This window comes from Schistocerca piceifrons, chromosome X (assembly GCF_021461385.2).
Source record: "Schistocerca piceifrons isolate TAMUIC-IGC-003096 chromosome X, iqSchPice1.1, whole genome shotgun sequence".
Classification (NCBI taxonomy): Eukaryota; Metazoa; Arthropoda; class Insecta; order Orthoptera; family Acrididae; genus Schistocerca; species Schistocerca piceifrons.
Genome location: NC_060149.1, coordinates 550,860,892 through 550,875,144, shown reverse-complemented (window position 1 = coordinate 550,875,144; position 14,253 = coordinate 550,860,892). Strand labels below are relative to the sequence as shown.

General features: G+C 38.2%; 1 protein-coding gene across 1 annotated transcript in view; it reads right to left on the bottom strand.

The window, feature by feature from the left end:
- The window catches only part of LOC124721170 (zinc finger FYVE domain-containing protein 26), a 423,927-nt gene extending 410,506 nt beyond the window's left edge, over positions 1-13,421 (bottom strand). The window contains exons 1-2 of the mRNA XM_047246006.1: positions 13,162-13,421; positions 9,553-9,736 (exon numbers count right to left, since the gene is read on the bottom strand). Coding sequence (XP_047101962.1) covers positions 9,553-9,736; positions 13,162-13,310 — 333 coding nt within the window. The 5' untranslated portion in view covers positions 13,311-13,421. The remainder of the gene's footprint in view (positions 1-9,552; positions 9,737-13,161) is intronic.
- Between the last annotated feature and the right edge of the window lie 832 nt (positions 13,422-14,253).

The window sequence follows — 14,253 nt, the reverse complement described above, 5'->3', positions numbered from 1 at the left end:
CTTAACTGTGTATTTAGTATCACTTTATTCCACAATGTGTCAAAGCTATACATTAAAAAATTATAGTCAATACACTTACGAACTTTGAAATGCTACCATAGTACAGATTCATCTTTAAGAAAATAATTTACAACACATTCTCTTCTTAACACAGTCTGTTTGAGACCATTCCTGTTGCCGGATTGAAGCTTTGCATCAATAGGTCCCTGCAGATTTATTCTTTCCTATATTTCTGGTTGGTAATCTCTATTGTTAAGATTTTCCTGATCTATTAATTGTCGCTGTACATAATGCTGATGAGGCCTTTTCCTCTGACAGATATGAATAACAAATGCAGCACTAACTATTTTGTCACCTATCTGTGGGTGAAGTGGTACTGGTTTCTCATAGCAGTGAAATTTAGAAACCAGATTCTCCTTGCCTTTCCCATAACACAATTTGCTCTTGACTGTCAAATGCTCTTTCTCTGTAAGTCATTGGATCATGCTCTCAGACAAACTTCATCAATTAAGAATCTTAAGTGGCACTGTGTCTTCTGGCAGGTGAAGATGTTTGGACTCCAGAGCAACTTTTGCAATCTACTTGCAAAAAATACCACCACTAGCAGTCCTTCCAGCTTCACCTAAAACAATGTATGTGTGAAACAGTAATTACTGTCCAACACAGAGAAGAGAATAGTAGTAAATGTGCACTTGGAGTTGTGGGATTCTGAAACACTTCTTGTTGGGCATTTTTTCATGTTTTCCTTCAATTGCACAGAAGCATGGACATACGTCACATCTCTAAGTTCTTCATTATACTCTTCCATTCCTTTCCAATCTGAAGTATCTGTAATGAAAAGTGGATTACATATCCAAGCACTTCGGTTTACAATAATGGTACTGAACACTCATCATCTATGGTTTGGTTTAATTTGGAGCAATCAAATTTTCTCCCTTTCAGGAGACAAAGAGAACCATACTTCTCAAGAAACAAACTTGAAAAGTATGGAGCATACAGTGTTTTTACCTACATCACACAAAAAAAGGATAGCATGGGAAAGCATTGAAGATGAACACGCTCAGTCCAGCAGCAGTTCACAACTTCAATACCTCAAAGACCAAATGGTGAGTGAAAGAAAAACATGAATAATGTTCCCTTTATTATTTCAAAAATGTAGTATATGCACTTACAGCAATATCAAGCTACTCTAGAGACCGTAACAAAACGCAAGCATCACTTAGAATGTAGCTGACAAAACTTGGAATCTATCCAAAGAGTAAAATGTGGACCTACTAGCAGAAATACAATATTTAATATCTTTGAAGTGGAAAGCTTTCATTTCTGAAAGAGTTCCAGCTCTGAACACTTTCACGCTGGAGACACTGTAGATGGGATTCAGTCACAATTATGCTGGCATACTGCAATGCGGACTGTAAGAAGTGTAAGTTTTTCATGTTACATCTGATAACTATTTCTGTTTCCGTATTGTATTAAAGTAAATGAGACTCGCCATGTGCCAAAAAAACATAATGTGATTTGCAGCTTCATTTCTGGCAGTAATTCTTTGTGCATTATAGTATCTCCTTCCTATACTGTATTTTGAATTCTGTTAGTAAGATACATGGATTGTTCTGACATCGTTCTTAGATAGTTGAAATAGTTTCTTCAGCCTTCCACAACAATTCATTTCATCAAGATGCTGACTAGTCAAGGTGACATCACTTCATTATCTAGTCACAAATCCAAACAGGTTTCTTCTTTTTCTTTTGTGCTGATCTCAAGCAGATAAGCATTATCTCCATTCCTACTAATTTAGTCACCAAAACTTTCATTACAAAGACAACAGTGGCGCTATGGCACTCTAAAAATGTCAAAATTGTAGTGTATACTGATTTTCTCATGTAGACAGGAATTTACAAAACTTTTTTTGCAGTGTTTGCAGTGCTGGTGTTACAAAACTAGTTTCACAAAACAGTGTCTCTGTGTTAACTGTGCTTTCATCACATAGCAATATACTTTTAATTGACATGGAATGAGCAAGTTGCAGTTCAGATTTTGCAAAAGTTGGTCAATAGTGGTTCTTTTGACAATATGTTGTGGCCTTCTTGTTCTCTCATTTGCAGGAGATGGTTCAAGGATACACTAATTATTTGGAAGATTAGCACAGAAGTTACATGGTGAGTCTGTTGTCTCTGGAAACTCCTATGAGAAAGGCAATAAGAAATGACTGTTCATGCAGATCCAGGATTGGGTCCATATTTTGGAAAATTAATGTGGAACACCTGTTGGAGACCCTAAAAAGCAAGAATATTTCTCTAGGGACAACAGCTTAAGCTGATGAGCTAATCTTCTCGGTTGGGAGCAGCAGCTAAACAGAGTTGAGACAAAGAAGTACATTAGTTTTCAGAAAACTGTCACAGTGATTTGAAAGCCCTAAATGTTCGAGTGGTTAACAAAACTAACATTATTTGTAATTAAAAATACATTTATAGATTAATACATATGTGAACAAATGAGTCTCTCTAATTTACAGATAAAATGAGGCCTGATATCTTACAAGAGCCTTTTTTTTTAACCCCCGATAGGCTATAAATAAGACACATTCATAGAAAACAATTATTTTATTACCAAATGTTTTGTACACTTATGGTTACTTTTCAACATAATCACCGAGAAGATTGAGACATTTATCATACCTGTGGACAAGCTTTGCAATACCGTCTTCAAGAAATGTTGCCGCCAACAATTTCAAAAGAGCACTGATGTTTTGAAGATCTATGTTGGTTTGAAAGTGCTGTCCTCCCAGCCACATCTTCAGTTCAGGACTGGGTGCCAGATCAGGACTGAACAGTGGATGATCGAAAATGTCCCATTGAAAGTGTTCAAGGAGCTGTTGGGTTGTGTCAGCAGTGTGTGGACAAGTGTTGTCATGGATCAACACAATTCCTGAGGTCAGCATTCCTCTTTGTTTGTTTTGAATGGCTCTCCGCAAATGTCGTAAAGTTTCACAATAAGCAGCTGCATTAGTAGTGGTTCCGGGCTGCATTAACTCGACAAGCAACACACCTTTTGGTCCCAAAACATGGTAGACATAACCTTTCTGTTTTTGAATGTTTGAATTTTTTTGGGTTGTTTGATGAATTTCAATGCAGTGTTTGTTGTGACTTTTGTTTTGTTTCTGGTGTGTCATATTGAATCCAAGTTTCATCCCCAGTAACAATTGATTTCAAAAAGTTCTCTCCTTCATCGTGATAACGGTCAAGGAAATTCAAAGCTGACACCATTCGGTGACTTTTGTGGGTGTCCGTCAACATTTTTGGAACCCAACAACCACAAAGCTTTTTGTAGCCTAAGTGTGCACTAACAAAAGAGTGTACGACATATCTTGAAACTTCCAGAATTTCCATAGACAAATCAGTTATGTTGAACCTACGATTTTCTCTAACCATTCCATCAACTCATTCAACAAGGTCGGCTCTAACAACATACTTGAATCCTTGGGCCCCTTCATCATGCATGTCATTTTGGCCATCTTTAAACTTTTGGCACCATTTACGCACAACACCATCAGTCATGAAGTTATCACCGTACACTTGGCTCATTCTTCAATGAATTTCTACTGCACTATTCCCTTCTGCTTGCAGAAACCGAATTACACTTTGTAATTCACACTTGGTGGGAGCAACAATGATGGCAGCCATGTTTATGTGGCTGTAGTGCCACACCGTCCGCCCCCGGTAACTGATGGACTGTCAATCCTAAGGGCCCGGGTTCGATCCCCGGCTGGGTCGGAGATTTTCTCCGCTCAGGGACTGGGTGTTGTGTTGTCCTAATCATCATCATTTCATCCCCATCAACGCGCAAGTCGCCGAAGTGGCGTCAAATCGAAAGACTTACACCAGGCTGCCCGACAGGAGGCCCTCGTCACCCGCCATTATTATATAGTGCCACACAGACTGATGCCTTGAGATTGGCAATGGTGGAGTGTGTAGTGCGAGAATTGCAAAGTAGCCTACAGTGCATGTCCACTTTCTGCCACCCACGTAGCTTCTATACTGAGCGATCAAAGGTAAAAAAAAGACCCTCATAATTAAAAAGGAGTTTTCCCCAGTATTGAGCAAGTAAACAAGAGAGCTATGTTGATGTTTAACTTGCTTTGGACAAAAATGTTTTCAATATTTCACTTATTGTAACACAGATTTACTGTAACAGTTTTCTGTTTCAGTAATATGTTATGACTCATGCATGCACAGCCAAAGATTTAACCTTATTAAAACTGCCATTGCTGAAATTAAAATAAATATTAGTCTCAGAATTTTTGAGCACTAGGAACCATTTTAAGTGAAGCATTGTAAGTAGAATTGAGACTACATACACCGGATGTATTCATCCAGTAACAACCTGCAAGTTATTGGTTAAGAAAGGGGAATTTGATGAAAGTAGACAGATATTTAGTTTATCAACTTTTAGCATGCAGTAAATTAGGAAAAACAGAAATAATACATAGCATACATGAAGGAAAATCTTTCATACAAGTCAGAGGACTTATTAAATTCATCCCAGTACATGGAACAAAGCTAAATCAGAATTTTTCAGCCAACAAATAGAATGTATATTTCTTACTACCCACAAAAACATTAAATATCAGTGATACAGTCAGAGCTTTTCAAAATCTCTTCACTCCCCAAAAAAAAAAAAAAAAAGAACTTTTCAGGCACTTCTGATACCAACTCCTGCAAAAACCTAGTGAACTTAAACAGCTGAGTGACACTCTAGACAAATTCACCATTCAAATCCTAGCAATCCAGCAAACACGTTCCCAAGTTGAAAATTATTTCGACTCCTAAAACTTCAGGATATTTAAAGGTAAACCAGCCATAAAAATCAAAGGCAAGTTATCAATACTTAGGACTTCCCCTGCAACAAGGAAAATTATTTTAGATTCAGTTATCAACTTTACATCCCTAAGTGAAAGAATCTTAAGTTCTTCCGATGAAATCTAGCAACAAAACATATGCCTCCATGAATGCTCATGCTCCTAGTAACAGCAATAACAAGACAAGACTCACAGAAAGGAGTAGACTTTCGGAAAAACACTAGAGGAAACTACAAGCAAGAGCCCCAAGCACTGTGTCAAAATATTATTAGGTGATTTTATTACACTAGTTAGAATGGAGAAGAAAGACAGGTCAATACTAGGACTTCATCCAGTGCATTGGCAGATGAATAAGAATGGAGAATGTCTAACAAGCTTCTGTACATCATTTGCGCCGAGTCTCATGTCTACAAAGAGTACACGATCTTTACATAAAAAGAAAACCTGGATGTCATCTAACCCATTATTAGGAGAATTCCAAGTTGATCATGTGGCAGTTTCTACAAAGAATCTGAATGAGATTCAAAATACCTGAATATGGAATGGAGTTTTTGACTCAGATCACTACTTACCACAAAACAATATTCAGTTCCAACCAAACAGATCCATACCTAATGGCAACTGATTTTCAGGAACTGATATGGACTACCTGAAGAAAAACTCTGAGGCTTTTGCTTGTGAGGTACAAGAACAAGATCCCAAGGAGTGGCCAGACTTCCACAACACATTACAGACATCAGCCACGAAATTAGGACAGCCACCACGAAACGTAAACACAGGTGGTGGAACATGACCTTCGATGAAGCCACTGATGAGTGAATCAAACCACAGAAGCACTGGAATAGATATCAACAGAACTTGAAATATGGGAGCCCTTCCTGAAGATACTAAAATCAACCTCAAAAAACAATTTGCCTGGAAACACATGACTATGATCAAAGAAAACTTGGGCCAGGTTTCCAGTAAAACAACACATGAAATTTTCAGAAGACATTCTGTGAGAATTTATCTGGGTACAAACTACCAAAATTGTGTTCTGTCAAATTTATGGAAAACTTGAAACAAAAAATAAAGAAAATTGCATGATACTTTCTGATTACTTTCAAAATTAACAACTGTGAGCCTTCAGTAGAAAGACTGCATTTTGAAAAATCTGCACCAAATCCAGATTCTCATTCCCCAACAAATCAAGAAACAAGAGAGAGAATTCAATACTAAAAAGTAACAAAGTGACAGGAGGGAATGGCATAACTGAAGAAATATTAAAAATAGTAGTACGATACGACCTAATATGAAGGATGAAGGCTTTCACGATCAGATGACATAGCTGCTGGTAAACCTTTCAGGATGTGAGGTCGTGGTCCAAGAAACTCTTCTGCTCCTGATGTTTCATCCAGGACTGCCCTGGACATCCTCAGAGGCGCTCCTCTGCTGAGTCTTGCCTCATAACCAATGGGATGTCCAAGAACGACATATATACTGTAGGAAAGGGGGATGTGGTCAAAGTAACACGGGATGAGCAGAGAGAATCCTTGTCAAAGATAAAACTTAACTATCGATTGTCGTCTTGTCAAAGATAAAATTGTCTAGAGATTCTGTAGAGGTACTGTCCATATGTCACTAAGTTTCATTGTCTCCTCTTTCATATTAAAATTATCCTGATGCTTATAAATTTCAATGGCTTCTCTACATAGTCGTGGATAATAATTTGATGTTCCAGATAAAATTGCTGTTTCAGAAAACTTCACTTTGTGGTTTCCTGACTGCTACAGCTGATTTCTCTATTTTTCCTAGTTGGCAAAGACTTTTGGGCTCTTTTAGCCATGTATTTACTCCTCTTGGTAGTTCCAATATAAACTTTACCATACATACACAGAATTTTGTATACACCACATACCGACAGAGGACAATGTTTATCCTTCACAGATTGGAGTACTTGACTTACTTTCTTTGTTGGTCTAAAGACCAGTCTGATCTCATGTTACTGTGAAATCTTACCTATCTGATCCATGACTTTTTTAATAAAAGGGAGGGAAAATGTATTTTTCCATTGTTGTGGTTTATCCCTGTCCTTCAGTCTTCTGTTCCTTGATCGCAAAATTCGCTTTACCTCTCTCCCTGAGTAGCCATTATTCTTGAGGGCCTGCTTCTGATGTTTTATTTCAGTGTCCAGGTGTTCCAATCTGCATATCCGTTTGGCTCTATCGACAAGACTTTTAATGACACCTCTCTTTTGCTGTGGATGGTAATTGAAGTTTTTATTCAAATATCTGTCGGTATGTGTTACTTTCCAAAAAACTTTATGCTCCAAACTTTCATTGAACCGTTTCATAACTAAAACATCCAAGAAAGATATTCTATCATTTTCCATTTCCATGGTGAACTGGATTTCTGGATTAATTTTATTTAGATGATCAAAGAATTCATCCAAAGCCTTTCTGTCATGGGACCAAACCACAAATGTGTCATCTACAAACCGACACCTGGGATATGGTTTCTTATTTGCTTTGTCCAGAGCCAACTGTTCAAATTTCTCCTATAGAAAGTAGTGATCGGAGGACCTAATGGGTTACCCATTGCTACGCCGTCAAGTTGCTCATAAAATTCATCGTCTCATTGGAACTGTCTCAGAGTAAGGCAACGTCTAAAAAGAGCAGTCAAATCTCCTGGAAAAATATCCATTATGAAAATCAGAATTTCGTTAGCTGGAGTCATAATGAATAAGGACACTATGTCAAAAGGTCTTGGATGTCCAACTGGTCAGTCGGCAAGACTCAGCAGAGGAGTGCCTCTGAGCATGTCCAGTGCAGGTCCTGGACGAAACATCAGAAGCAGAAGAGTTTCTTGGACCACGACCTCACATCCTGAAAGGTTTACCAGCAGTTAATATGAAGGATTCATGCACTTTTAGCAGAAATGTTGGAAACTGAAATGATTCCAAAGGACTGGATGAAAGCTATAATACATCACTGCATAAAAAAAGGAGACAAATTGCAGAGGCCTCTGTCTTCTGTCAATTATATACAAGGTCCTATCTAAAGCTCTCTTAAACATATATGAATAGCAAACAGATCATTTGATTTGTGAATATCAAGCAGGCTTTAGGAAAGGCAAATCATGTGCTGAGTAGAGTATGTTTTTGAAGACAATATTTAGAATATGTCAACATACCAACACATATGTCACCTTTATGGATTTCAAGAAAGTGTAAAGATCTTTTGACAGGCAAACTATTTTGGACACTTTAGAAGAGTTCAGGGTAGACACAGAGACATGAGAACTAATATGCTAGACGCTCATAGACACAACATCTCAAGTGAAGTTTCTGGGTGAAATGCCTGATTCTTTGAAATTCATACAGGAGTTCCACAAGGAGATGGTATCTCATCTGAGGACAGAGAATCAAAGTGAAGTGCCTAACTTTTGCTGATGATCTAGCTATCTTCCCTAAGAATAGTGAAGAAACCAAGTAGGCCACAGAGAAATTACATGAGGTAGCATCAAGGGCAGGCCCTCTGATACCGTACGAGAAGACCCATTAGTTAGAAAATTTGCATAAAAATATCAGAAGAGCCCCACTACAAACAAAACATGGGACATTTTACATGTTTCTCCTTTTAAATATAATTCCAGAAAGTAAACAAAATAACATGTAAACACTAAAACAAACAAGTGATATCCTGTAAAGTGAAACTTCGGCACTACAAGACAGCTGTCCTGTCTGAAGCACTAATCAGCACATAAACTACAACTCCAGGAGGCCATTCAAAAATTGATGCAATAGCAAAAAAAGAGCAAACAATTCTAAGAGAAATTTATGGAACTGTTAAAGTAAAGGGCATATGGATCAAAAGAAAAACTACAAACCTATAAACATCACTAGACAAGTTCACTGATAACATACACAGAAGATGCTTGAAGTTCCATGGTCACATCTTCAGAATGAGGAGGGAAGGTGTGAGTGTGTGTGAGGGGAGAAAGAAAGTTGGAGAGGTGGTGGTGCGAGGGGAAGGCATGTGGGAGGGTGGTGGAGTGAGGTAGCAGTGGGCTGGAGGTCAGGATTAGATGAGGAGGGAGGTGAGGGGTAGAGGGAAAAGGAGGTGAAGGTTTTGGGGCAGGTGGAGGGGAGGCAAGGCACTTTGGGAACACATTTTTGAATAAAGATTTTAATTTCTTTCAAAATCCAAAGAAAGCTTTATTTATCATATTCCATCTTCAGGTACAAGCGACAGCCAAACCGCAGAACTGCTGTGTTGTCTTTATTGGTGGTAGAAATGAAAGAGGAAATGAAATTGAGCCTTTAACTTTCCTTTTTCAGTCACTTCTTGTAAATTCAGTCAGATCATTTCGCAACACCACAGATAATTTAATTCAATGGGCAGCTTCAGATTGTTTGTGAAAAACTGAAATGCATGCTATTCTACTAAGGCAGATGACTGGAAATAAGTTTCAAATGCTCTGTTGATCGATTGCTGACAAAGTGAAAGCTTCAAATTTAAAAGCCTGCATTACACACAATCTTAACATCTAAAAGGTATTTATTTATTTATTGTACTTCCTTGATCAGTATATGCTCCTAATACTAAAAATTGTTTACAGATTTATGTTAGGAAAATGTCTTCACACACACACACACACACACACACACACACACACAAAAAAAAAAAAAAGAAGCATCAACTGCACTGAAGTACCTTCAGAATGATTGGTGGTGGTGATAAAATGTTCAGAATGTAATGGAATTCAGTTTCTTTCCTGAGGCTGCGCACATCAGTGACTGCAGTCGTCATTTCTCTGCAGGCTCCAGTTTCATTACTGATAAGCCAAGTTGAAACCCATGATTGATGCCAAGGCGTCATCACTACAGGCGATGCAAAGCTGCAGTGTCAGAATTTTAATTTTACATTAATAGTACGAGTTAAAAGCTTGTTATAAAAGTCAATATTCAAACTTACAAAATGCAGAAACATGATTAATGTGTTATTCTTGGTAGAATCTACAGACCTGAAATACACACACACACACACACACACACACACACTCTCTCTCTCTCTCTCTCTCTCTCTCTCTCTCTCTCTCTCTCTCTCTCTCTCTCTCTCTCTCCAATGCTGCTCCAGTATTAACAGGTGTCAGGTCCAGAACATGAATTTACCATTAATGACTATGAAAAAGATGAATGGATTCTCACATTTCTTTTCTATTACTATAGAATAGATGAGAGAAATAAAGGAGGCAAAAGACTGAAACAAAATTCAGTAGCAGCATAAGTACATCAACATTGTCATGCTGGGTGGTGGAGTGGTAACAAAAGTCATAAGACTAGTTGCTGAGAAAGAGGAACTACCACTGCAGCAGGTGGGCAGCCCCATCCAGCGGCTTGGAACAAGGGCCAAATAAGGGAATCAATGGTTTGTGGTTAGTTACGAGGAGGAACCTCATCCCATACAGTAAGATGCGGAATTTTTTGACCCTGAAAATAATAGCTAGCACCTCCTTTTGCCCCTGTGAGTAGTCCCACTGTGCAGCGGAATACATCTTTGAAGTGTAAGTAAAGGGTTGTTTGAAGACATCTCAGTTCTGGCACAACAGGAAGGCAGCAGTGCCATAAAAGGATATGTCACAGGCCAGGGTGTAACAGCCTTGTGTGAAAGAAGCAAGACAGGGAGCAGATCACAAATTCTGATAGAGGGGCTGAAAAGCCTGTCAGCAGTCCACAGACCAGACAACCCTGCTGGTGATGCCAGTTAAGAGACTGGCAGACATGTGCAGGCTGGGGAATGAACTGAGCATAATATGAAATCTTACCCAGAAAAGACTGGTGTGCCTATAGGTTCTTGGGCAATGGTAAACAGACAATGGTCTTCATGCAGTCACCCATGGGGACAAGACCATCTTTACTATGCGCATGACCCAAAAAATGTTCCTTTGGGGAGAAAAAACAACACTTTACCAGCTTGCAATGAAGACTATTCTTCAGTGGGCATTGGGAAACCAACTGATGTGCTCCCCCCAAGCACTGCCTGTGACCAAAATGTCATCAAGGTAACTGATGCAACAGGAAATGTCCTAAATTAACTGTTCAAAATATCTCTGACAAATTTACAGCCCAGACAAGATTCCAAGAGATAAGCGATTAACTGGTAAACCCCAAAGGGGCTGCTGAGGACCAGGAAAGTCCAAGAACCTGCACCCAACGGTAACTGCAGGTAAGCATTGTGCAAGTCAATGTGAGAAAAGTACTGGGCCCCCAGACAACTTTGCCATCAATGCCACCTACCACACAGTGAGATACAAATATGCGGCACATTGCTCGTCAACTGTCTGTCTAAAACTGCCCCGAAGGTGCACAGTGCCATCGGGCTTCTGAACTATCACAAAAGATGTGTCGCACTGAACTGATGAAATAGGAGAAATGACAAGCTGATGCTGCCAATGTTGCAACACTGCCTTTATCTTTCTGCACATGGTGGAGGGAATAGGGCTGGGGCAACAAAGCTTCGGGATTGCTGACAGCTTAAGAGATAAATGTGCCTCAAAATTTTCTGCCCATCCCTAGGTATTCTCAAAGAGCGGGCTACAGGACATCAGTTAGGTGTCTAAACTATGAAAAGAAAAGCATTGAGACACTAAACGTACTTTGTCCACAACCTGAAAACCGAAAACAGAAAACACATCGAGCCCAAAGATATTTTGCATCAATGGTGAAATGATCACCAACAAAGTAAGTTGCTATTCCACATTCTTGTACGTGTGGAGATGCAGAATTGCCCTCACAACATTATGTGCTGTTTACTATAACACACAACCTGATGGAATGGCCGTTGCAACACCAGGCACCCCAAAATTCTTTTACATCTGCAAATTATGGAGGCTGACTGATGGTTGTTGAGCTACTGCAATGCTTTTCAATACACTGAACAACCAAAAATGGGGCACTATGGAGAAAAAAGGTCATTATTTTACAGATTTATGTTGGGAAAATGTACCATGAGTTACTTACATAAGAGACAAAAAATATATATAAAAAGAAGCATCAGTTGCACTGAAGTACCTTCAAAATGAATGGTGGTAGCAATAAAATATTCAGAATGTGATAAGTATCATGGCTGATTGTAATGCATTCCTCACAACTTGCAAAAATGCATCTCATCACAAGAGATCATTGTCACAATATATTGGCCAGAATAAGTACACACTTCCTAATGGCTTCTAAGAACACAAAAGTTCAAAGGTAGAGTGAAATAATGGTAGTCAGCAAGGAATAATTTACAATGTTCAAGCAACTGAAGCCTCACACTTCCATAACCATTTTTGTATGTACGATAAAGTGAATTTTTGAAATACTGCATTGTGTTGACTCATAATGATAAAGGTGTTGCTATGCACAAGAAGAGAATTGATAAGCCACAATATACTGAACAGTGTAAATGTATTGATTTGTCAGACAGCATAGAAAATGACTTTGGAATTACTGGCATAAAAATGAAGAGTGAAGAATTTTCTTGTGTATAGAGGTTTCCAAGAGGCAATATTTCAATAATTCTGGGGGGAAAAACCTGACAAAACTGTTTACTGAAGTTTGAAACCAAGACATTATATGTGGAGAATACAACATAGACACAGGTAAAGAATCCAAACTGAAACACAAATTAAAAGAAACATTACTAAAATTTAATATGCAGATGATAATAAATGTTGAGGGAGTAGGCATCGTCTGCAGGGGATCAGCAACTGTTAGAATTAAAATTGAATAGCAGCCACAAGTCTCATATAACTTTTTTTTAATTGACATGTTTCATGTCATGGTATGGAATCACTGTTTGAGAAAACTCTATCAACAGTAATCAAAAAATAAATTTTATGTTGTAAATACAGGCTGTTAGGACCAGCCTGAATAAACAGACAGACATATGCTGAATAAATTTCGATAATGTAAAAGTATTGAAATTTCCAACCATGTAAAAATACACAACAATTTCATTAATCGATGGCAATGCATGTATTTACTGAATTAGCTGAATGCACTCTATACGTTTTCTGTAGCTCTATTCTGTAGTAAAATGAGTTAAGAATACATAAAAAAACTTCGAGGCCTAAATATAAACTGGCAGAAAATTGTATGCAATATTACTACCAAATCTGATAATTTGACATTTTATATCGTAAAACGTAGGCCAAACCGTTTGGATTATGCTGACTTGTCCTATATCACAAGTAGCACTGCACAGAATGCAATAAAATGGTAATACATAATAATCAATTAATCTAGTTATTTTAGCAAAATAACGACAGTAAAATAATACCAGTTCCTTTCTGGATCCACTGCAACATTCCAATGGTAAGAACGAATTTGAGACTTTGCGTCTTGAGAGCTGTCATTTTCGATGAAGTACTTGTACAGTCCCTCTGCAACGTTCCACAGTCCCAAACGCAAATAATGAATCTGATCCATTGCACTCAGTTCAAGTTATCTGTGTTTTATACATATGTTAATTTCTGTGAAAGAAGCTGAAAAAATAAATATATCACTCAACACGCATGGAAATGTTTACATTACAATGAATCAGCTGACGCCAAAGATGAAAAACGAAGATGCAACAAAGATCCGGAATCTTGTAAACATCGAGTGACGCCACCTGGATCTGGTTGTTTCAATAAATACACTTCTTCGGTGGTGCCACTCGGAATAACTGCCGAGTGGCGTCACATTACTTGCAAGTGGAAACCCGCCTTCATTCTCAATCACATAAGCAGCAATGAAGCCATGAATACTAAATTTACCTCATAAAGTTATTAAATGTTTCTAACTATGTCACGATTCTGTACGGAAAAATTGGAACTATCTCCGCAAATTGACACAGGTGACCACGAAATACATATTTCTAAACCTGAAATACTGAGGATGAAAGGTATTTTGAACAGTTTACGTCTCATCTATATTTCGTCGTAAATTAGACCCTAATATAAACAAATGCACAAACAGCGAGTGATGCCCGATTGGAATGTTTATGGAATGGGCACTTATATGTGCAGGGCAGAATTTTCGTAGCCAAGATGCACTGCCTCCAAGTCAAGTGACTATATTTCGTCGTAAGTTTTGTCAGTAAGTTCCCTGCAGTTTTTAAATGTGTTACATCGCTAGTACAGGCAGTTCCCGTTCAATAACACTATAAATTTTGTACACGCCATGTATGGACATGTTTACAACTTGCTTTCTATATCTGCAATGATCTTAACTCAAAGCTTTGTACAGATAATGCAAAGCATTTCGCTTGTTGCAGCAGGTGTCATCAGCTCAGCTTTCACTATTTTTTTAAAAAAGAAACAGAAAGGGACCGCGACCTGTAGTGTATTCAGTGCACTTTTTTGTTTTGCTTGTGACAAAATGAAAGTAT